Source organism: Mus musculus, chromosome 12, assembly GCF_000001635.26.
Source record: "Mus musculus strain C57BL/6J chromosome 12, GRCm38.p6 C57BL/6J".
Taxonomy (NCBI): Eukaryota; Metazoa; Chordata; class Mammalia; order Rodentia; family Muridae; genus Mus; species Mus musculus.
Window position 1 is genome coordinate 28,761,847 of NC_000078.6, and position 24,360 is coordinate 28,786,206.

The following is a 24,360-nucleotide window of genomic DNA, read 5'->3' on the forward strand; positions in this document are numbered from 1 at the left end:
AGAGTTTTAGATCACTGGCTGCTCTTCCAGAGAACCTGGGTTTGGGTCACAGCACCCATGTGGTAGCTCACAACCATGGGTAGCTCTGAGTCCAGGGAATCTGATACCCTTTTCTGGCTGCTTTGGGTACTAGAAACACAGAAACACATTCAGGCAAAAACACTCATACATACAAAATAGAGTTTCTTTGAAAAAGATGTGTGTTTCTGGTTTCTGAGTTACCATAAGAAGGAGATCTTTCCAGCTGTGCCATGTGACTCCTTCCCCTTCCGTCTTCCCTAGCTTGGAAGCAGCTGTTGGCTCTGCTCTTCCTGTCCTCTGGGATGTGTGCCTTCAGTGCAGGGCTCCTACTGTAGAGTTCTCGTTGGTTCTTTTCTGTATCTGATTTTCCCTGTTTCATTTTTCTCTACTGTGATATGCACTGGGCATTTTCTGAGGACTGAGGACTGTTTAATGCCCGTCACCCTGTCACTAAAGACTTGTCTCAGATGACTTTATGTTGAGGAAGGTCAGATACCTTGTCAACAATTTAGTTTTTTTTTTCTATTTATTTTTAATTACATATATGCATCTGTGTATGGGTATGCCCCTGTGATTGTAAGAGCCCGAGAAGCCCAGAGATGCCCCATTTTTTTTGCAAGAGCAGTACATGCTCTTAATGACTGAGCCATCTTTCTAGTTCCCATGCTTATTTCTAATATAAAAAGTACATTTGTTTATTTACAAGGAAATCTTATGATGTTCTAGATTTTCTTTGTCATTTGTTATATTTCTAAGGCCATCAAACCAGGTACTTGTTTCTTCTATAGAAATGATATTATCTGGGCTCTAGTACCTGGAGCTCATTCTGTGACTTGCCATAGTGGATCCCTTGGGCTTGTTAGGCTAGATGTCAGGTTGGTGTGGCTCAAAATCCATTGGGAGTTATTCTGCTAGAGGACTTGAAGCCAATACCTCAGAGCTTTCCGTAGGCCTTTGTGTCACTGTCTTAAGGTTTCCATTGCTGTGAAGAGACACCATGGCCAAGGCAGCTCTTATAAAGGACAACATTTAATTGTGACTGTCTTACAGATTCAGAGTTTGAGTCTTATTATCATCAAGGCTGGAAGCATGGCAGCATCCAGGCAGGTATGGTGCTGGAGAAAGAGATGAGAAGATGATATCTTGCTCTGAAGGCACACAGGAGCAGACTGGCTTCCAGGCAGCTAGGAGAAGGTCTCTCAAAGCCCACCCGCACAGTGACACATTTTCTCCAATAAGGCCACACCTACCGTAACAAGACCACACCTCTAAATAGTGTTGCTCACTCCCTGGCCCAAGCCATAGTCAGCTTGTCCTGCAATTGCACCACAACCGTCAGTTGGGATGCAGTGCAACATGATGGGTCTGCTTATGCTTTTGATGGAAAAACCATCAAGGAGATGTGCAAATGGGTTTAGGATTTCCCAGCAGCCTGTCCCATCAGGACTGCTAGAGCACCTCCAGGATTGGCTGTGGGTTATTTTCCTGGGACTGTGTATGTGGTGCAGTCTGGAAGTGTCATCTCGGATCAGGAGAGACCGACCAAGATAGCCAGTCCCCTGCCGTGCTTGCCTTGCTCTCTAGTCTCTGTGAGGCCTGCTCTTTGCTGTCAGAGAACATTGATCTCATCTGCATTATTGATTATTTTTATTTTATGAGCATTGGTGTTTTGCACAATTTCTTTTTAAAATGCTATACTTGGGGCTGGAGAGATGGTTCAATGATAAGGAGCACTGGCTGCTCTTGGAGATCGCCCAGGTTTGATTCCCAGCACCCACATGGGGTACACAGCCACTTGTAACTCTAGTCCTGGGGTAGCCATTGCCCTCTTCTGGCCTCCATAGGCACTGCATGCATGTGGTTGTAGCCATATATGGAGGCAGAATACCCATATACATAAAATAAAAATAAAAGTTAAAAGGGAAAAATCCTAGATTCAGATATTTCTGAGTTTTAGATTTACATCTAATAATGAGACAGCTGGTGACATCCAGTAAGCTGGCTAAGTCAGCTGCTTTCCTAGCCTTGGCTTCACTGTGCAAAAGAGTATTTATCTTATTCATTGTTTCAAAAGACATAGTCACAGTGCTAAGGCGTCCTGGGATTTAGGCTATTTTTGATTCTCTGGGTTTCCCAGCATCCTTGGGATTCATGTCCTGGGGTAGAAGACTCAAGGGTATTCATATACATAGGGAGACACACTAATATGCCTAATTAACATTGGAAAAAGTGTGTTGTATTTAATAATGTGCCATTTCTTATTTAAGTTCACAGCTGAAGGATGCAAACTGGCTTGAGTTAAATAGATCTAGAAATCAAATTCTGTAAACTTATAAATGCTGAAGTAAGAGCCCAGAAGGTCTTAGTGACTCACTTATGGTAACATAACCAGGAAGTGGCAGAATCCAGACTGGGTCCCAGGTTTCCTGACTCATGTGATGGAGCAAAACAGGCCAGTGTTTTTAGTGTCATTGACTTTAATTGGGATTGAGGAAAAATAGTCAGACACGACCATGAAAATGGCCTGCCTTGTCCAGCGCTAGCCCAGGACAGCTGCCATAATCACTGAACTATGAGTTGAAAGCGGGCTGTAGTGAGAGTGCTTCAGGCCAGGAAAGCTAGTGAGTGGCTGGAGGAGTCTCATTGTCCAGCTGGGGCAGTTCTGGGAAAGACTGGGAAAGGCAGCACTGCTATGTGAGGATCCCCAGGGGACACCACTGGAGCCTAGCCGCTCTTAAGAGGGTAGCTTTTGGTGGGTGCTGCACCTGTGTGGTATGAGTGGAGGGAGTGGTAGACGGTAGATGTCCCCTTTAACCACCCTCCACCCTATTGAGACCCTTACTGTGCTTAGAGCGCACTTCCCACATTGGCCAGTGAGCTGTGGGGTTGGGGTTACAGATGCATGTAGTCATACCTGGCTTTTTAGTGGGTTCTGGGGATCTGAACTCAGGTCCTCATGCTTGCCTGGCAAACACTTCTCTTACCAAGCCATCTCCCCAAACCTGCTTTTATTTATTTATTGTTTGTGTGTAAGTCAGAGGACAACCAAAGGAGTCAAATCTTTCCTTCCCCCATATAGGTTCCAGGGATTAAATTCAGGTCATCGGGTGTGGTGAAATCTATGAACCATCTTGTGTGACTTTACTTTTGACTTTTAACTTTTTAAGACAGGATCTCACTATATAGCCCTGGCTGGCTTAGAACTTGTTATGTAGACCAGGCTGTCTTTGAAATCACAAAAAGCTATCTGTTCCTACCTCCCAAATGTGGATTAAAAGCATGTGCCATGGTGTGTGACTGAAAAATTTTATTTGCATTTAAAGAATTTTTATGTGCATTGAGGTGGAAATGATACACTTTTGGTTTGTTGTTTTGTCCAGTATCTAAGGCCCTTGGCAGCCTTACCAAGTCGGTCTCTGTTACCTTAATTTTCTTATCTGCTTTTGAACCGAACTCGAGGGTAGAGAGAAACTCACAGACACTGTTTTAAAGGGCGGTTGTGTCCTAGTCTTTCCCACAGGGAAGAGGACTGTAGCTGCGTGTGCTAACTGGCCTGGTTCGGATTCCACACTGATGAATATAGAGGCCTCCTGAGGAGGAGGAAGGATTCTGGTTAAGGGTAATGCTGGCCTTCTGAAGCTGTACCACATAAACGTGTTGTTAGCTCTTGGGTGAACATTTTAGTGTTGCTCTGGTAGCAAAAGCAACACATATTAGTGTTAGAAAAACCATTAAAAATATAAAGCACAGAGATTCAAAGGCAAAGGCTATGGCCCCCACCTTGGGAATGAGTCCTTTTGTTTCCACTTGGCTGGGGACACATGCACTTTTAAAAACAAGAGTGGGTGTCATGTTTATGTAGCTCCTTTGATGTTCCTCTCTCCTTCAATCTACATTATGGACAACTTTCCATGATGCTAAGCAGTCTACCAGGTACTAAATAGCTTCCTGGGGTTCTGCCGCAGCCAAGTGCTAGCTGAACTTGCCCCAGGCATCAAGGTGGCTTTGACTCTTTCATCACAGTAATCAGTGCCGCTGGAGAGCTTTCTTGGAAGAAATCTGTGCAGATCTATGTTATTTTCTTAGAATATGTGTATTTTAAAAATAAGTGTTTTCTGCTGGCTTGAACAGAGAGATTGAATGTGAAAATCATTTCAGTTTCTAATTTTTTTTCCCAGAAAAGCATTGAGATGGCATCGTTAGCTTTCTCTCTTGGAAACCTAAGTTCAACACTGTTGTAATTAGTAGTGGAGAGTCAGAGGTGCTGATATGTTGGCCTCATTTTTAAATAAACCAAAAATGTGCTAAAACACAGGCTCATCCCATCTCAGTCACTGCTCCCTTGAGTTGAATCTTGCCTATCATAGAGGGACTAGGCATAGCTCACCTGGTTCCCACTGGACAGTAGCCTCCATGGTCACCCTTAGATCAGCAACCTATACAGTTATCCTCAGATCTCACTGGGCAGCGCCCCATGGTTAACCAGTCCCATTGGGCAGCAGCCCCATATTCAGTCTGGACCTCACTGGACAGCACCCCATGATTTCTCTGGACTGTTCCACTTCCCATCTTCCCTGCAACCATAGATCCGAGAATCTGACAGGTTGACACTAGCATGCTCTCACCCCCAAGCCTCTTTAGAGTAGAGGTTTTAGCACCTTGGGAATTTAGACTGGAGAAGACCGGCTGGCAGCATTCTGCAGCTTGGTTCTGTGGAGGCACTGCTCGGGGACTTGCCACTCTACCTTTGGGAAGGGGCTCATGAGAACTAAGCTGTAGAGGTGAGTACTCTTCAAAGGGATAGCAGCCATTGAGTTTGCACTTGGTTCTTTATAGTCATGGTGCTTATTAAGGTGCCAAGAAAACCATCCGAGATGCTGATTGTCCTCTGCTTGCATTTGCAGATCCACATCATAGACTTTGATGACGAAAATAACATTATAAATAAAAATGTCCTCCTCCATCAAGCGGGTGAGATCTGGCACATCAGTGCCAGCCCGGCAGATAAAGGTGTGCTGGCCACCTGCTACAACAAAAGTAAGTGCTGTGCTTATTGTTGTGTGTGTGTGTGTCAGCTGGAAGTGTCACGTGAGAGTGATTTTATATTGCTAATGGGTCTGTGTGTGATTTAGATATGACCATCCACCTAGGTGCTGTCCGTACACACTGACACTGGGAATAGATGTCTGTGCTTCAGGGTTGGTTGCTGTTCCAGGAGCACTGCACCCGAGGGCTTCTGAGAGGGGAGGTCTCTGCTCTCGTGTGAGCCACACCACTACAAGCATGGGAGTGACTTGCTTCCATCCTACTGTCTGATGTTGGGGGCGTGCAGTGTCATCAACTGCCATGTAGTCCTCTCTGGCAGCAGTGCCGTGTTAGTTGTGTATCCATGTGCCCGGTGGGCCTCCACCTGCCAGCCTAGTGCTCCAGGTTCGGGACCTTCAGCATTTCTGTCAGTCAGTCAGTGAGCGACCTCACTTCTCCCTCAGTTCCCCTGCTCTGTCTGTCACTTTCCTCATGGTGGTTTCAGGGGAAAACCTCAACTCACGTCACAGAGTGCATCACTGTTCTGATGGGTGGCTCCATCAGAAAGTAGGGTGCCTACTTCTGGAACCTTTTGGTTAGACTTTGCCTCTATAGGATTCTGTATGGTCACTTGTTTCTGTCTCACTTTGAGCCAACCTGTCTTTATTTTAAATATAGTCTGTTTCCCGGTTTTAAAAAAATGTTTGATGAAAGGTCTTTTCCCAAATTCATTGAAACTTCTCTCTCTCTCTCTCTCTCTCTCTCTCTCTCTCTCTCTCTCTCTCTCTCTCTCTCTCTTTCTCTTTCTCTTTCTCTCTCTCTCCCCCACCTTCCTTGCTCCCCTCCCTCCCTCCTTCCCTCCCTTCCTTTCTTGATAGGGACTTCTATATAGCTCAAGTTGGTCTTGAATTCTTGACCTTTCGGCCTAAACCTCCCACATTCTTGGGTTATAGATGCCTGCCAACACACATCTCTTTTAGATTTTTACATGGTATTACTGCATTTGAGTAAGACGTTCATGTTGAATTTCCCTGTCTTAGTTATTGTTCTGTTGCTGTGAAGAGACACCATTACAAGGCACCTTATAAAAAGAAAACATGAGAGCATGCGTGCAGTGTCAGAGGGTGAGTCCATGACCACCATGGCAGGGAGCACGGTAGCAGGCAGGTGAGCATGGCCCTGGAGCAGTAACTGAGAGCTTACCTCGTGAAACAGTGGCCATGAGGCAGAGGGAGAGGGGAAGACAGAAAGGCAGACAGAGATGCAGAGGCAGAGGGCTAACTTGGAATGATATGGGCTTTTGAAGCTTCAAACCCCAATTCCAAAATCATACTTCTCCAGCAAGGCTACACCTCCTAATCGTTTTCAGTGAGTTCCATGTACTGTGGACAAGCACTCATATGAATGACCCTATGGGAGTCATTGTTATTCAAACCATTACAGAGGTGTTAGTCTGTCTGTTGCTCAGCCTCTGGAGACACAGCTCTCCCATGTGTCTTCACATTGCTGTGTGTGAGGTGGCGAATGTGTTATACTCCTTCCCTGATGCCGGATCGAGCAGTAATGTAAATACTGACCCATGTCAGGTGAGCAGACTCTCCTTACCTCTGAAGGCAACCTGTCTGTAGTCACCTCACTATGACTGCTGCCTCGGTTTCATGGCTGCCACATCCGCTCCAGCCTTCTGCCTTCAATTTTCTAATCCAGCCCTCCACTTTCTCTCCTTATATGTGTTTGGTTTTGGACGCTGGACAAGGGAATGAAGTGCATATTTTATATAGCAAAGCAGACCTGGCCTCCAGGTTCTCCCAGAATCCCTCAGTCCCTACCTGGCCTACCCTGCCCCCAACCCTGAACTTTCTAACCTAGGGGCTGGACTGCCCTTCCCCTAGACATTTTGTTCTCTCTCTCTCTCTCTCTCTCTCTCTCTCTCTCTCTCTCTCTCTCTCTCTCTCTCTCTCTCTCTTTCTCTCTTTCTCTCTTTCTCTCTCTCTCTCTCTCCCTCCCTCTCTCCTCTTCCTGTTTTATAAAAAAGGAGAGAGAGAATATGTTTGGTGGAGGTGCAGTCAGGTGTTGGGGAAGGGGGTGGCTCTGCGGGCCCATGCTGAGGCATCCCTTCCCCCTGAGTGACTAGCCAAATGACAGTATAGCGTAGAATAGAATTTAATCAGGGTATGGGGAGGGGAGTTGAGAGGATAGTAGAGACAGTAGAACACAGAGAGAGAAGGAGTAGAGGAGTAGAGGTGGGCCATGAGCATGTGGAAAGAGAGGGGAGGGAAATTTGGAAAGAGGGGGAAGGGATGAGAAGACAGAGCGTGAGCAGGAAGGCAAGAGAGAGAGGAGGGGCAAGCAGCCCCTTTTATAGTGAGTCAGGCACACCTGGCTGTTGCCAGGTAACTGGGACAGAACCTAGACTAAATGCCAACATCTTCTCTTTTCTCTCTTTTCTGAGCATATCCATCCTTCTCCAGCCCCCCCCCGCCCCCCCCCCATGACTCCCATGGCCTCAATCCTAGGGGCCAGTGAATTTGCCCAAGAGCAGCTTCTCAATAAGCCTGCCTTTAATATGATCTAATCTGGCATGAATTGGCTCATTTCATTGGTGGAAAAATAACCTATCAATAGGGAGATTGTGGTCGTTCATGCTTGAAGAGAGCCAAGTTTCTGTGCCTAAGACAGTAGTCTCAGGAAAGTAACATGTAGGCAGGTGGGTGCTCTTTGTGATTAGCACAATCAGCTGACCTTGGGAACCTTCAGCTTTGACAGTCCCGCTGCGGGTGCATGAAGGTGAGGCCTAGTCTATGTGCAGAGCCAGTTCTTGACCCCAGAGACGCAGCCACAGGGCCTGCTGGTTATCCAGGGTGCAGGATCTGAGGTGGTGGGTGCAGAGCTTACTCTGATGGTATTGTCAGCACAGGGTTTCTCCAGCTGGCAGCCTGGAACACATACTGTACACAGTGGTGGCCAGGCATGGTCACTATGACATTCCATTCAAAAGGCAGATGGAAAGCAGCCAAAGCCAGTCCATGGTGATTTCAAGTGTTCACTCGGTGTCTGTCTGGAGTCCTCAGGACCAGGGTCTCCTGGGCTTTATTATCACCTCAGGATCCACTTTCCTCCCAGGTGAACTCTACTCCTAGGCACACTGAGCTCAATCGACTCACTGTGCTCACTATGCTCACTGTGCTCCGTGTGCTCACTGTGCTCTGTGTGCTCACTGTGCTCACTGTGCTCACTGTGCTCCATGTGCTCACTGTGCTCCGTGTGCTCACTGTGCTCACTGTGCTCACTGTGCTCACTGTGCTCCGTGTACTCACTGTGCTCACTGTGCTCCGGGTGCTCCGTGTGCTCACTGTTGTTATAGACTCAGTGTCCTAGCCACACTTCCATGCCATTCTCCAGGTTGTCCTCAGGTCAGCCTGTTTAGCGTTTGGTGTGTAGAGCTGAGCTTTCCAGTCATCATTGTTGTTCCTTCTCTCAACAGCTCTTTCTTCAATTTATTGCGCTCTCCTCACATTTCCACAGTATCCCATCTGTTGCTTACCAGTGTTGAGGGACCAGCTTCATACCGCAGGCCAAGGCAGAGGCAGCCTTGCTGTGTCTTCTGTCAGCAAGGCAGCACTTTGCAGTTCCCACTGGGTTTTGGTTCTTGAAGTAGACTAACCCCTGTTGAATCTATACCATTTCAGCTTATCTACATTTCTTTTTAACTTTCTTCCTTATGTTTCTCAATTGTTGGGATTTGGAGCAGCTGCCCATTGTAGGGGTTTGCTACCACAGTACACATTGTACACTTTCATATCCTCACCACTAAAGAGATGGGCTTTGGGGCAGCACTGTCTGCTCCCAGGCTCCAGAGTATATGCTGGTGGCTTAATGGGTCCCCTGCTGAGTCCCCTGGCAAGTGTGAGCCCCGATTGTGGATATAATTCGGTTTCTAGGGCTTCTGGATCTGAATGTCTGATTTGCTGGCTCTCCACTTGGGTCTTACCAGCTCCTCAGGCATTATGGTGCTGATAGTGATTTGAGCTGTCCTGGCAGCGGTTAGCAACAGCAGCAGATCGGTGTTAAGGGGAAGTCTTAGTGCTGACTGTGCCGTGTGTATCACTCTCTTCCAGTTGTGCTGAGTCTTTCAAGGACCGATGAGAGACTAGCTCTTTCCACTGCATGTTGAAGGCAGCCTGGCCCACCATTCAGAATTCTCCTCATCTCTCCCTGTCTCTAGGAAGGGTGTAGTTTGACAGCATGTGAGGCTGAATTCCAGGAATGCTGTTTGCAGCTTTGCTCTGCGGGCAGCACTGTTTTCCAGAATGCCGAGCTCTTCTCAGCGCAGCCAGCAGGGGCTGGTGAACTTGAACTTCTTAGATTTTTTTGCTCTTTGAAGCTATGCTTTGTGGTATACTCAGTCTACTCAAATGATCTGTGGTGACATTCACCATCATGGGGACAGGTGCCCAACTCTTCTCTCTAGATGCCTCTAGAAAACCTTGGCTCTACAGGTCACAGCTCTGCCATGTCTGACTGCATATAACAGCCTTCTCAGGAAGAACTACCCATTGTACTTTGCAAGTGAATGCTTATATCTTTTTTTTTTTTTTTTTTTTTTGTATATGAAGATTGCCCATGAACTACTAGGCTTCCATGTGATCATTTGTTAGTGTGCATGTTTGTAGAGAAGCCCACCTTTTGTGATATGGTGGGAGGGGCAGCATCTTTCAGTCAAGGCTGAGGCTTTCAAGATGTGTCTCAGTGCACAGCTGGTAGGGAGGACAGGCCTGGAAAGTAGATTGATGGTTTGAGGCCAGCAGGCTTTGGGAACCACTTTTTATCATTTTGTGTCCTTCGGTCAGTGTCTGTGTATACTTTTTGCCTGTGTGCTAAACTCTTAGTGGATCTTACTGAAGATGGGAGAGAGAACCATGGGAAGGGAGCTTCTAAGAAGAGAGTTAGACATGGAATGCACTTAGACAGGTGTGCCCTTGTGTAAGAATCTTGGTTTGGACACTGCTGTCAACAGCAGTGCTCAGGTTGTGTCTTAATTGGGATATGCAGGATCTCCACAGTCACGGGAAGTCTGAGAATGGTGGCATCTTGATGGATACACAGGTGCTCCAGTGCCTTGAGAGTTCATGTGGGTGATAGGATGGCCTGGTAGTGCAAATGGCAAACCTCTTTTAGTCATTGGGAGGAAAGGCAAAGAAGGCCCTTGTAACTCCAGTGTCTCACAGGTCTCACGGGCTGAGTGCTGCTCTTCACTCTTGTCGAGGGGCAAGAACTTGTAATAAGATAAAGAAACCTGAGGATTGTTACCACCAAACTGTGACTCATCTGTCTTTGCTTATATCTCTGCCAGGATGAATGTGTAGGCACATATTGTCACAGGTTATCCAAAGGGGTTTGTGCACTGTGGGTCTGTATTTAGCCATTGCCTGTAAAGACTAAAAAAAAAGTTTTCAAACTTAGGGTGGTGTTTGAAGATAGTGAAGATAGAAAGGCCAGCCCTACCTTTTTGCACTAATCAGTTTTTTAGCAGTCTTGGGGACTGAATTCAGGACCTCACACATGTGAGGCAAATCTTGTTCCTTTTGAGCTGCGTCCCCAGCCCTTGTACTGATGACTCCTTAAGGAGCATGTGCCCCTATGAGCAAAGGGGAGATATTTCCATAGTAGACAGCACACAGAACTTGTGAGTACTTAGCACATGGTATCAAATTGCTGGTGGGGCCTGAGGACAGTGGTGACAAATAACAGGTCTTGATTGTTTGCTCATCCTAAAAGTGGTGTTATTGCCATCTGGAAAAAGTTCAGTCACTCAAGTAAAGGCAGTGATGATATGCACTCACAGATTTCACTGCCTTTGGTCTGCCAGACCTTTTTGTAGTCTGTCTTTCTCAAAATATGTTTTCGGTAGACTTTTAAGCCTTACGAGGATTTTGCCTCTTGGGCTGCCTTCATGTTCACTTACAAGGTTCATGTCCATCACAAGGTCCATATCCATCCCAAGGTCCATATCCATCACAAGGTCCATGTCCATCACAGATTCATGTCCATCACAGGTTCATGTCCATCACAAGGTCCATGCCCATGACAAGGTTCATGTCCATCACAAGGTCCATGTCCATCATAAGGTTCATGTTCATCACAGGTCCATGTTCATCACAAGGTCCATGTCCATCACAAGGTTCATGTCCATCACAAGGTCCATGTCCATCACAAGGCTCATGCCCATCACAAGGCCCATGTTCATCACAAGGTCCGTGCTCATCACAAGGTCCATGTCCATCACAAGGTCCATGTCCATCACAAGGCTCATGCCCATCACAAGGCCCATGTTCATCACAAGGTCCATCACAAGATCCATGTCCATCACAAGGTTCATGTTCATCACAGGTCCATGTCCATCACAAGGTCCGTGTTCACCACAAGGTCCGTGCTCATCACAAGGTCCATGTCCATCACAAGGTCCATGTCCATCACAAGGTCCATGTCCATCACAAGGTCCATGTCCATCACAAGGTCTGTGTCCATCACAAGGTCCGTGTCCATCACAAGGTTCATGTCCATCACAAGGTCTGTGTCCATCACAAGGTCCGTGTCCATCACAAGGTTTTCATACAGTTCACAGGAGAAGGAAAGCACACATGCCAGTGAAAAGACTTTGCTGTTTTATGTATTTAAGATTTAGTTTATCTTTATGTGTACATGTGTCTCTGAATATCTGCCATATGTGTGTGGGTGTCCTTAGAAACCAGAAGAGGACACCAGAGCCTCTGGAACTGGAGTTACATGCACTTATGAGCTACCAAGGTAGGTGGGAATTGAACTCCAGTCTTTTGGAAGAGCAGCAAGTGCTCTCTCTTATGGCATGCTGAGCCATATCTCCAGACCCAACTATCCTGCTTTAAAAGCATTTTTATTTTTCCGACTTAGCATGTATTGTGTGTGTTCATACTGTCCATGTGTGTACTGTGTGTAGTATGTGTTTTATGGTGTTCTTTTACACATGTGCACCCATACATTGACATAAGCGTCTGTGTGTGAGTGTGTGTGGTGTGTTCTGCTTTTGCTGATACTATCCTTGCTGATACCCATGTAGCAGTGATCTCACAGTCAGTAGAGGGCACCATTGTCCTGACACTGTGTCCTTGCTTGTGGCCCATCACAGGGTCCCCACATTATGTGTTCTGGTGGCCTCAATCTTTACTGCTGCTCTGAATGGCCACATGCCATTCCTGAAACCTTCTCTTCTGACCCTTGTAGAAGTGTGCTCTGACTCTCAGACTTTGCATGCAAGACGTGTCTCAGACTTGGATTGACTCCTGCCATCTCCCTTCTTGTGGCCAGGGTACATTCATGGGGTTGGCACAGATCTGTAGAGAATTTAATTCCTGACTCCTAAACCACAGGAATTCATAGATGGTTCCTCAGTACTAGGGGCCGTTAGTACTTGGGATGGCTAGAATATGGTAGGTGGTCTGGCCAGAACCTGGAATGTGGTATGCCTTCACCCTCTAGATCTCCATGTGCACACCTTATTCATGAAGCCTTTCTGCAATGTCAGCAGGAGCTTCTAAAAGGCAGCACAGAACTCTTAGGGCAGCTGTAGCGTAGGGGCCAGATCCATAGGGTAGATCTGGTATATCTTTTTCTAGTGTCAACCGTATTGATTTTAAGCAATGAAAGGATTATTGAGCCCTGTGACAGGTCTGTGAGGAAGGTGTAGCTGTAGTGTCTAGGACAGAGAGAGGACACACAGCCCCAATACAGGGTTCCAGAGCATGTGGTCCAGAGGGACAGACAGATGTGACCAGCAGCAATGGTGTGATTTGAATGCTGTGTCTTCTCATGAGGTAAAGGTAACTGCCCACTCTGTGGGTTAGAGGCTGTGAAATGGTTTTTTCAGAGCAACTGCTATCACTTGAGCTTTATGCGTGGATCCATGAAATGCGGCCTCCTGCAGTGCTGGGGAGGGAAGTTAAGCCATGCTTGTTGCATCTGTGTCTCCTGCTGTTGAGCATGTAGCTTCTTCAGAGGAGCATGGAGGGACATCCCAGGGGCTCTCCTGCTTGAGTCTCTCTGGCTCAGTTTATCTGTAGCCTGGAGTTGCTGAGGCAGGTGATCCACAATACCCTGCTGGTCCCAGTACCCTGAGTGCTCTGATTACAGTAATGGCCACATCCACGGGTCAAGGTACAACCTCCTGTTAAAAGCCACCATTTCCCCTTTATCTCTGTGCCACGTTAGAAAAGAATTATGTTTTTCAATTTAAATGATTGCTTGGTGAAAATGAGCTAAGAGAAGAAGGGTTTCCTGGGTAGAGAGTATCTTAAGGCTTCTCTCTATAAAACCAGAATTCTGAGATGAAATGATCAAGAGTCCTTTGAGAATGGCACCCGGGAGAGGTAGGGAGAACAATTAGAGTCCATGAGGATCACTGTCGAGGGGATGCTAATTAAATGTGGGAGCAGAGGATGCCTGGCTGCACGTGGGGCCCTGCTGCATATCTCTGAAGCGTGCTGGCTTCTGTCGTTGCTTACTTCCCTTCGTGCTTGCTGAGCAGATATTAAGACTGAATAACAACTTTGTTTTAAGGTAATATATACTTGGAAACGGCAGGGCTAGCTTTTCTCATGATCTTGGGCCAAGAAAGAGTTCTTTGAAAAAGAGAGAAGAATCAAGAGCTTACTGCTGAGGACCTGTCACTCTGGAGACCCTTGGGGCTCTTCCCGTGCTGGGGCTCCCAGGCACCCTCCCTATTAGTCTGTTGGTGGCAGCTTCTTTTTAGAACCCCTGCCTTCCTCAGATGTTGAATGTGAGTGTCTCAGCACTGCCAGACCTTGTCTGCAATTCCATCCTAGTTTTCACACTACAGTATGCTCTGAAAGGAAGCATGTTATATTTAAGTTTAAACCTAAATGCAGCATGTTACTCAACAGCGCAGGCACATTCTGAGAACTGTGTGGCCGGGTGATCTCGTCATAGCATCACAGAGAGTGCTTACATACCCTAGGTGGTGTGGCCTCACAGGCATCAGGCTACAGGGCATGAGGACGACATAGAGCCTGCTTCTGTTAGCGCCAAATACAGAAAAACTTAAGGCTAAATCTAGCCCAAGATGTGGTGCAATCAAAACGCTGCTGCCCACTGACACGGTAGTCTGTTTAACACTATGTGTGTTTCTTTGGTAAGAAGATGAAAAATTAGTGTGGTAAATACATAAACCAGAAACAGTTAATTTTCACTGGAGTGTGTCGTTGTATGTGGCATGAAACACCAGTACTCACATGAGTTATGTGTTGTGTGGTGACATCACTAGGTGATGAAGACTTTGAGCAACTCTTAATGTGCAGCTTATTCCTGACTGAATTAGCATGAATTTCATTTCCTTATCTAATGAGTCTTAGTCTTTCTGGGATAAGCAAATGTCACATTGGTTGAGCTGCCTTCTCTGGAAGAGCTGTGTGCTGAAGATGACTGCCCTGGGAGGAACTGAGGGGATGGAGAGTTAAGTGTGTCCCTGCATGGACATTGGATGGTACTTTTCGTAGACTTCTTTTGGTTTGGAGTTTGTATATATTGATTCATTGACACCACTTGTTGTGGTGAGAGATGAGATATCCACCCCACGTCAACTCCCCCAGGTCCCTGTGGTTGTGATCTTGGCAAACAGTCATTATGTTAATTGGATGAGGCCTCCTTTTGGGTATGAATAGCCTAAATTTTATTCTCTTTAAAATTTCAATGCTGCCTGTTTTAATCAATAGTTAGTGATAAACATAGCATAAAGAAATGAATTCCCTATCTCTAGCTCATTTCCAAGTCTCTTGATGTATGTGGACCGAAAGTAGTGATGCTAAAGGCCTGTCTAAATGGCTCTGTGGCCCCACCTAGAGTGGACAGCATTGTCTGGTGAGGGCGGAAGACTGCAGAGTGGCCTGACTGAAGCGGCTATGAGAAGCTCAGAGGGTAAGCAGGACAAGTCACATGACTTTCCTTATTTCCATTATTCTTGTTTTACACACAAGGAGCCTCGCAATGTCAATGAAAATGGTGGTGGCAACAAGGACACAGTGATACTTTTCAGTGCTTCGGTGTCAGACATGAAGACAAGTACTTTATCTGATAACAAATTATGGGTTACCTAGTTAATGCCTGCTTTTTTTAAAAAATTTTTTTATTAGGTATTTTCCTCGTTTACATTTCCAATGCTATCCCAAAAGTCTCCCATACCCACCCCCCCACTCCCCTACCCACCCACTCCCTCTTTTTGGCCCTGGCATTCCCCTGTACTGGGGCATATAAAGTTTGCAAGTCCAATGGGCCTCTCTTTCCAGTGATGGCCGACTAGGCCATCTTTTGATACATATGCAGCTAGAGACAAGAGCTCCAGGGTACTGGTTAGTTCATATTGTTGTTCCACCTATAGGGTTGCAGTTCCCTTTAAGCTCCTTGGGTAATTTCTCTAGCTCCTCCATTGGGGGCCGTGTGATCCATCCGATAGCCGACTGTAAGCATCCACTTCTGTGTTTGCTAGGCCCCGGCATAGTCTCACAAGAGACAGCTATATCTGGGTCCTTTCAGCAAAATCTTGCTAGTGTATGCAATGGTGTCAGCGTTTGGAAGCTGATTATGGGATGGATCGCTGGATATGGCAATCACTAGATGGTCCATCCTTTCGTCACAGCTCCAAATTTTGTCTCTGTAACTCCTTCCATGGGTGTTTTGTTCCCAATTCTAAGAAAGGGTAAAGTGTCCACACTTTGGTCTTCGTTCAATGCCTGCTTTTTAAAAGTTATACTGTGTGTGTGTGTGTGTGTGTGCTATGCTCACATGCATGGTAATCAGGACAACATGGTTAGCTCTCTCCTTCCACGTGGGTCTGTAGGATCAGTATTGGCAGCAAGTACCTTTACTGAGACATCTTGTTGGCCCTTTTGTTTGGTTTTGATGGTACTGTGGAAAGAACCCAGGGCCTGGTGTGTGTGTACTAGGTGAACACTCTTTCACCAAGCTACATATCTAGCCAATGGACTTTTTTTGGAAGAGTTTTGTTTTTAGTACCAGACTGATTTCAAATAGGCAATCTTCCTGCCTCTGCCTTCTGAAGGCTGGGATTACATACGTGTGTCTTGCCTGGCTGCAGGTGTTCTCATTTCCATTTTCCCACTGAAGAGTCACTAGTGACTGTAAGCAAGCAGCACAAGGTAGCTTAGCTCTAGGTCAGTCAGGAGGCTGGTATTGATTACAGTTGTGTGCTGCAATCTCGAATATGGAGATCCTGAGTACTACCCCAGTCCTCAGTTACCACTGGAAAAGGCTATGCAGCAGGAGTAGGGGTCACAGGATTAAAAAGTTCCCTCTGAGGAACTCTTTTGTTGTGGTTGCACAGTGTTATCTGGAGATGTGGGTGTGTCTGTGAGCTTGTCCCCTGTGCAGATGGAAAGAGTGCTGGGGCTGGGATCCTAATCTGCCTGGTAGAAAAGTTCATGAGAGTGTGTGCTTTGAAGGGTACCAGGTCCTGAAGGAAGACATGCTTTCTGTCACAGTGTGAGATTCAGATTTTAGCTACTGCTCAGGTGGGTCAGCTAGGTCTCATGGCCCACCCTCAAGTTGCTGCCCACTGCCCTTGCTGAAACACTAGCATTATGTTTCTAGTTCGTAAACCAGGCCCTTGTCTTCACAGCCTTGCCCTGTTGGAAGTGCAGGTGGTATGAGGACCTTAAGACACCTCTCACTTGCTTTATTCTTTCTTGACAGCCTGGCTCAGAAAGGTTCACTGTGCAGCATAGCCCTGTGTGCCCTGTGTGTTCTGTGTGCTCTGTGTGCTGTGTGCTCTCTGTGTGCCCTGTTTGCTCTGTGTGCTCTGTGTGCCCTGTGTGTTCTGTGTGCCCTGTGTGCTCTGTGTGCCCGGTGTGTTCTGTTGCCCTGTGTGCCCTGTGTGTTCTATGTGCCCTGTGTGTTGTGTTGCCCTGTGTGTTTTGTGTGCCTTGTGTGCTCTGTATACCTTGTGTGCCCTGTGTATTCTGTGTGCCCTGTGTGCTCTGTGTGCCCTGTATGCCCTGTGTGCTCTGTGTGCCCTGTATGCCCTGTGTGCTCTATGTGCCCTGTGTGTTCTGTATGCTCTGTGTGCCCTTTATGCTCTGTGTGCCTTGTGTGTTCTGTGTGCCTGTGTGTTCTGTGTGCCCTGTATGCTCTGTGTGCCCTGTGTGTTCTGTGTGCCCTGTATGCTCTGTGTACTCTGTGTGCTCTGTGTGCCCTGTATGCTCTGTGTGCCCTGTGTGTTCTGTGTGCCCTGTATGCCCTGTATGCTTTGTGTGCTCTCTGTGTGCCCTGTGTACCCTATGAGCATGGCACTTCCAAATGTGCATTTGTGAAAGGGGACTGGCTGTGCGCAGCCGGTCTGTTTCCTCTGAGGATGGGGTTTGTTCATCATGGCTTTCATGGTGTCTGTTGTTGCACAGCTGTGTGCATAGTCACCAGCTTTTCCCTTGGTGTCTTTTCTTTAGGAGTGTCTTATTTCAGTTATCACTGCTGTTATCCCAGAGAGTTTATGCTTTGCACAAATATGAGACTTTATTGCTATAATGTAGCTGATGTCGTATTCTGCATGTTTTTCTTTCTACCAATAAATCCCTTGTAATATGTAAATAAATGTCTTCTAAAAAGTAATTTTATAATTTTTTTCCAGAGCAGTATGTTCGGGATTTTGGCCCTTCTGAATTTGTTGTTCCAAGAAAACAGCATTTGGCACAATGGCCCAGGCCTCCATTATTTGCTTCTGGGGTGTACGTTTTGTAAATTCACATTGTGTTTCTTACTGTTTTTTGTTTGTTTGTTTGTTTTTTTGTCCTGTGGAGTTGAGCTGTAACTGTCACTTTCATGTTTTGTTTATAGTAACTTTTACTATTGGCCTTCAGAGGTCATGAGTTCAAAGGCACTAAACGTGTGTCTTTTATATCTTTAGAATGGAATAAAGTTCTAGGGACGCAAGTATTGTCCAGAGAGGCCTAATCATTCCCTTTCTGTGTGTCCACCTCGGCACTTGTACCCCAGTGACCTTGGCTGAGTGTGGCTTTCAAGCTTGAGGATTCGGTGTCGCATGAGACCTGAGTCTTTTGAGTAACAGCCAGGGAGAATGTGGACTGCAGCATTTTTTTAAGTGCTATTGTTTTTTACCATTTAGTCGTGGGGAGGACTTGACTTGCATCTGCCTGGCCACTGCTACTTGGACAGTGGATGTTGACCCAGAGCACAGAGTGTTCTTAGCATTCTGTTTTATGTGAGCCAGAGCCTCGGATACTAAGTATGCTCCTCGCAAAGGCCTCTGGGTCCCATTTGTGTCATTTCTCTGTCCTCGTTGACTTTCTGCAGCACCTCCAAATTCAGAATCATCTGGATGTGTAATTAATGTGCTGTTTACTGCTCCTTCCAGATCACTAATGAAGATGTTAAATAAGGCCTGGTCCCATAGCACCCCGGACGCCCCTCAAAGCTCGGTGTTCTGCCATTTGTCAGTGTGCTTTGTTTATAGTCCTTCCTCCTGGTCTCAGCCCATGGGGGTGCTTTGACAAAACCCAATCTGAATTAATTTTTCCAGTAAGACCATAAAAAACACTGTGTCTGTTTCCTCCAGTTTCCTGCCTCCACTCCAGATGGGTCATTTACTGTGCTCGCCCACAGCCTGGTACTTGCTCTCTGTCCTTGGCCCTCACCTCTCCCGAAGCATCTGCAGTTCCGCTTTGGAGATACAGAGTAGGAGCATGCAATCTCCCTGGCTTTTGGAGGCCTGGACTCTGCATTAGGAAGGTGGCCTTGAGGTGGTCCCTTGCCCCTAGTATTGTGTACCCTTTCACAAAGGTGCCGAGGCTCTGTGCTCGTCCTCTCTGCTGTGCAGCAGCCCTCCTTGGATGGGGTTAAAAACAACAGAGGCTTACTCCCTGATGGGTCTGCAGGCTGGAAGTCCAAGAGGACAGTCTAGCAGTTCATGTCTCTCATGGCCTTCTCTGTGGCTTGTGTATTCAGCGGTCTTGTCTCTGTATTCTCTTCTGCCTGTCTTTTATAAGGACACCAGTCATGTTAGGTCACCGCCCGACCCTTATTGAACCTTAATTCTTTCCTAGGAGCCTGTTTCCATACGTGGTCTCCTGGGACTTGGGGCTTTAACATATGTACATCTGTAACAGTCATGATGTCTTTTTTCTTTGTTATTTATGGAGCGGTTTGGGTAGGGCCTTCTGCTGCCATTAGGTTCTCACAGCAGCTGTGAGGCAACCTGTCTCTCAACATTTCTGCATTCTTGGGGTTCCAAGAGCCATACCCCATGTAGAGCACATGTGGGCCCCCAGGTTGCACGCCTCTGCTTTGTGTTTCTAACTAGAAGTGGCATCCTGCAGGCATTTTGAGCTGCTTACTGTTGGGTGTCCCTTGGGTATGGCATGGTGTTGTGACCAGAAGAGGTCGAGCCTCCTTTGTAAAGTAGATTCCAGAGTGAAGGAGCCTGGCTGAGCAGCCAGTGTCTGCTGTAGAGCTTCCTCTGTGGGCTTGGCTTGAAGTTATTTCTGTTCTAGCTCTTGAGGGAGAAAACAATTATTAAAAGACTTTCCTGTGAAAAGGAAACCCCAATTAAGACAGAAAAGCTTGAAACTGAAGAGCAGGTAGCTTGAGGAAGGAGATCTCTGTTCATGAACCATGCATGCCTCGGCCATGAGAAGTAAGATTCAGTCCAGAGCATCAGACGTTGCAAGAAGGTGGGATGTTCTCTGAGAAACATGTTGCTTGGGCTGTCTTTCTGCACAAAGGGCATAGAGCTTATGTACACAGAGCTGGGTGGTGAGGGTCATCACTCCTAAAACAAAGAGAGACCTCATAATACCAAGGGGGCAAGTCTGTTGCTGTTAGGACACTGCATTCTGATTTGGAGTTTTGTTTAGTTTAGTTTTGATTGTGTTTGTTTGGGACAGGATCTCCATAGGCATTTCACGGTGATCTGGAACAGTCTCACTAATACAGCCCTGGCTGAAGCCAAATGCTTTCAAAGTCAGGATTTTCTTGCTTCAGCCTCCTGAGTGCTGGAATTACAGGTATATAAAAACAAAACCAAAAACCCCACGGCTCGAAAGGTGACTCTGACTTTTAAGAAAAAAATAAAAGAAAAGAAGGAATACACTAAAAAATAATAGTAGAAATCTAGTAAGTACAGAATCTAATACCATAATTGATGGTTATCCAGTACTGTGCACTATACACGAGTTTATGTGCTGTGACTTTTATAGACTGGCATTTCAATGGCTTCATTCACATCAGTACCACTGCAAATTTGTCATATATTTTGTTGTGACATTATGGTGGCAACAGTAATCACTAGGTGGCAGAAACTCTTCAGTTCTATTATAAACTTATGGGACCACTTTTATATTCAGAGTACATTGTTGGCTGGATCATGCATTTGACTCATGACTTTGTTCATGAGTATGAAAAATCAGGTGTAATTGTCATCTGTGAGTTCACATTGTGCTTGGCCTCATTCGTCGTTTGAAGTGTGTTGAGGGTGGGGTGGGAGTGATGGGAGTGATGATGTAAATGGTGGTTATGGGGTGGGGGTGAGATGGTGAGGGCCAGGTAGAGTCATAGTTCTGATGATGGCGGGATAATGTGAGGATGGTGGTGGTAGTTGGGATGCTGGTGATGGTGGATTACTGGTGTTTGTAGGGATGGTGGTGGTGGTGATGTTGGCAGGGGTAGAGTTAAGGATGGTGGGAGGTGATGGTGGTGGTGAAGACATGGGGATGGTGAGAAATGATGCGGAGGTGTATACATTTCTGTTCGTATGCTCTGTGTCATACAGCTGGAAGGGCTGTGTGGACGTGGTTGGGTAACTTGCCAGGGAAGTTGTGAGTGAGTGATGGACTTTGCACTGGTCCTGTGGATAAAAGGAGGTTGACTGGCAGTTTGGTGAGCACCTCAGGTTGAGCCTCCAGGCAGTCTAAGGCAAGGTAGTGTGAAGGAAGCTAGGTAGGCAATGCAGGGTTGGAGCTTTCACAGTGTGAGACTGGGCATGATAAGGTGAGCCAGGGCAGGCATTATGGGTGTTGGAGGTCATCAGAGTGACCTCATCAGAACACACAGCTAGGGTCTTTGGGATCAGGCTTGTTTCCAGGGTACTGGTTAGGGTCAGGAAAGGTTCAGGAATAGAAACAGCAGCAGGCCCAAGGCAACCGAGACAAGCCCCCAGACTGAAGCTAAGGTTGCCTAGGCTTTCTCCTCAGGCTCTTCTGCCTGTCACTCTGGACCCTTGTCTCAGCAGACAAAGTGGCGGGAGTAGAAGAGGCAATGCTGTGAAGCTAGGGAACCTCAGCAGCTGGACTTCAGGAAGAGTAAAGATGGGCTATGTCCTTAAAATTAACAGAGAACCCTGGCAGCTGGTCGGTAAATTAGAGGCTTTAAAGTCTGCAAACGACGACTTTCTGAGCTCCATCCATGGTTGCAGAAGGGCAAATGGCAGCAGATATGAGTGAGGGTGGCCAGCATACATCTCCTGCCTTATGCTTGGGCAAGATCGTCCTACATGAGGACTAGCATGAATTTTTCAGCAGAGGAAGGTGAAATGTCAGGAAGAGCGTAGATCATGTCAGCACTACATCCTCGGGAAATTAGAACCACAGGAGCTGACAGCACGAGGCACAGATGAAATACTGACTGTGTTCAGTGCTCCTGCTGGGGCCTCCTGGGCTGGTGGAGAGGGATTGTATGCACCAGGGATAGGCAGCATGCCCTCCTAGGAGCTGTGGCTAGGGACCGCTCAGGCTCTTGCTGTGGCACCTGATAATTGAGACCCTAGGGTTTTACATGCTAGCAAGGTCTGCCTTTTTCTCATCTCCTCATCCCACCAAGAGCACATTATCTCCCATTTCCTTCCAAGGCCCTGGCTTGACCCCCTTGGCACTCACCTGAAATCAAGGCACACACCAGATCAGTGTGATCAAGCCTAAGTCCTTGGTGCACATCAGAGGTGGTGAAAGAGGGAGGCAAATATAAGGTTTACTCTGGCTTGTTGGCTCTCTGTACCCCAGGCAGGGGGTTGGCCCTCCCTCAGATGGCTCATCTACAGTGGGCTTGTGTAGACCCCAGGCTCTGGCTTGCAAGGACCACACCATCCCTCCCTCTATAACCTTACCTCTGGCCCCTTCCTTCCGTCACCTCCCTCCATAGAGCTCCAAAGTTCTCAGGCTCATATTGTACGGATTATTGCTGAAAGCGAAAAGTATATTCAACATCAGGCTTTTGTAAGATCCCCAAATTGGCGTTCTATAAAATTGTGGTGAGGCTGACAGCAGCCAGACTGACTGAGACTCTCTTCATAGCATTTCACAAGGGGAGGAGCTGGGTCATAGGGCCTGTATCCCTTGCTGTGGACCCTCAGAGCCTCCCTTCTACCTCACTTTTGGCTATTAAGGCTGTCCTACTTTCTGTTCATTGTGCTATGGGTACAGCCACGTTGGAACAGCTGTTGGCCAACCAGTGTGAAGTCCTGGCCTCCCTTGAAATTGTGTGGGGAAGGCAGGCAGTAGACAGCTAGCTGTTCACCAGAGTAACCTTGGTGCAGGGGCATGGTGGTGTGCCAAGGCCCGGGAATCCCCCTAGTGGCTATCACGATGAGTACAGAAGGCTTCCAGGGAGTGCCAGTGGGAAGGTGGGTGGTGTGGTAAAGCTGATGCTGAATTTGGAGCAGCAGCTTGAAGCTGTGTAGCCTGCAGGTCACCTTGTCATGCATGTGAAGTTCACTGTGTGACTGGCTTGGAAGACAGTCTTCTACAAACAACTCAGGAGGAAGAGTCGACAATCTAGTTTCAAATTCTGTTTTCTGTTTTTAAAATCAGCACTCTGTCTGCTTTAGGGTGGCATGTGTGTGCTTTGCCACCAGTGTAGAAGTCGGCAAGCAGGGCTTGGGATCTTTCTCCTAGGTACTGCCAGGGATGCCCTCATCGCGCTAGAGCTAGGAGTTCAGGAAGTGATTTCTCTTGCTGTGTACTGAGAGGCTTTCAAATGGCTTGGAAACCTCAGGCCGCCCAGGGAGTATTCTGTATGCAGTGTCTTGAGTTCATTGCGCTCTGGAGAGTTTGCTACAGTGTGTGCAGGCTCAGGAGCCCCATTAAAAAGTCTCCTACATTCTGCCTCACTGCGTCTGGCAGCTCCCTCTACCCAAGTCTTCCTGTGGTCCTGTCACGTCCTAATTAATGCGCAGCCCCACCTCCTGGCCTCTTGACCCATTTGTTCCCATTCCCTTGTGTTCTAATGAAAACACCTGCCACAGCTGAGGCCCAGGGTAATATAAATGGTGGAATCAAACATCGGGGGATACATGATTAGTCCTCCCTTGACTCTGTGACTGTTTCTATATTGCACCTTTCAGTTTGTCACCTGAGCCAACATTTAGTCAGTCTGAATTGGGAGGAAGAATTTTGATCTAACTGTTAGACCAGTGTTGCAAGACCAGGTGTATCTTCTCAAAGTTGTTTTGTTTCTAACACAGTTCTGGTCTGTTAGGCAGGTGATAGTCCTGGCCCCTTTTCAGTTCCCAACAATTACCCTCCACTTGCTGATCAGCCTGACCTCCCTGGAAGGAGGGAAAGGGTCTCAGGTTTCACAGCCTGGATTGGGAGGTCCCAGCATTCATACAGATCCCGTGGCTTGTTCATGGGTGAAGCTCTGTGCTTGTTAATGAGAGGAGGATGGGAAAAGAGATGGGTGTCTGTTGTCATATACCTTATCTCATGGAAACTGAGTCTCAAACTCCAGAGGGTTCATAGGCACCTCAGGGCTCCCTAGACTATCCTAAGCAGACTTGGTGGCCCTAGCCTCCTAAATGAGAGCAGGCCTCAGTGTTTTTCCTCTTCCTAAGACAGACTTATTTCTTTTTCTTCTTCCTTCCTTCGTTACTTCCTTCCTTCCTCCTTCCCTCCCTCCCCTCCCTCCTTACTTCCCTCTCCTCCCACCTTCCTTCCTTCCTTCCTTCCTTCCTTTCTTTTTTTTTTTTTTGGTGGAAATTGGTAATGGCAAGAAAGAATTTGGATGGGATCACTGGAGCCCATTCAGTGTGATTTCTAGGGGCTAGTTAGAAAATGGCATGTAAGAGTGTCTGGGGGTGGGAACAGAGACATGCAAGGCCTCGGGGTCAGAGGGAGAGGGGGAGGGGGAGGGGAGCGGGAGAGGGAAAGGGGAGAGACCGTCCTATGAGGCTCTCAAGCCCTTTTAGGAACGAATTATAACAAAGCCTATGAGAGTGAGTGAGTGTACATTGATTCAGGGGGTGGCAGG

The 24,360-nt window shown here is 47.0% G+C and overlaps 2 protein-coding genes across 5 annotated transcripts in view; both read left to right on the forward strand.

Annotated features, from left to right (window-relative positions):
• The window catches only part of Eipr1 (EARP complex and GARP complex interacting protein 1), a 115,693-nt gene that overhangs the window by 10,045 nt on the left and 81,288 nt on the right, over positions 1 to 24,360 (forward strand). For all 4 annotated transcript variants that reach the window (XM_006515120.4, XM_006515121.4, NM_001379229.1 and 1 more), the window contains exon 3: positions 4,926 to 5,058. In XM_006515120.4, the coding sequence (XP_006515183.1) occupies positions 4,926 to 5,058 (133 nt within the window). The remainder of the gene's footprint in view (positions 1 to 4,925; positions 5,059 to 24,360) is intronic.
• On the forward strand, positions 5,066 to 15,265 carry Gm46345 (predicted gene, 46345). The gene is made up of 2 exons (XM_017315316.2): positions 5,066 to 11,299; positions 11,390 to 15,265. Exons 1-2 carry the CDS (start codon positions 10,875 to 10,877, stop codon positions 11,916 to 11,918), a joined length of 954 nt encoding a protein of 317 aa, XP_017170805.1. The 5' UTR covers positions 5,066 to 10,874; the 3' UTR covers positions 11,919 to 15,265.

Excerpts from the sequence above, each read along its gene's own strand:
- Gm46345 (XM_017315316.2), top strand. The coding sequence starts at position 10,875 with ATGATATGCACTCACAGATTTCACTGCCTTTGGTCTGCCAGACCTTTT. Across the intron at positions 11,300-11,389 it reads AGGCCCATGTTCATCACAAG|GTCCATCACAAGATCCATGT; the intron begins GTCCGTGCTCAT and ends GTTCATCACAAG.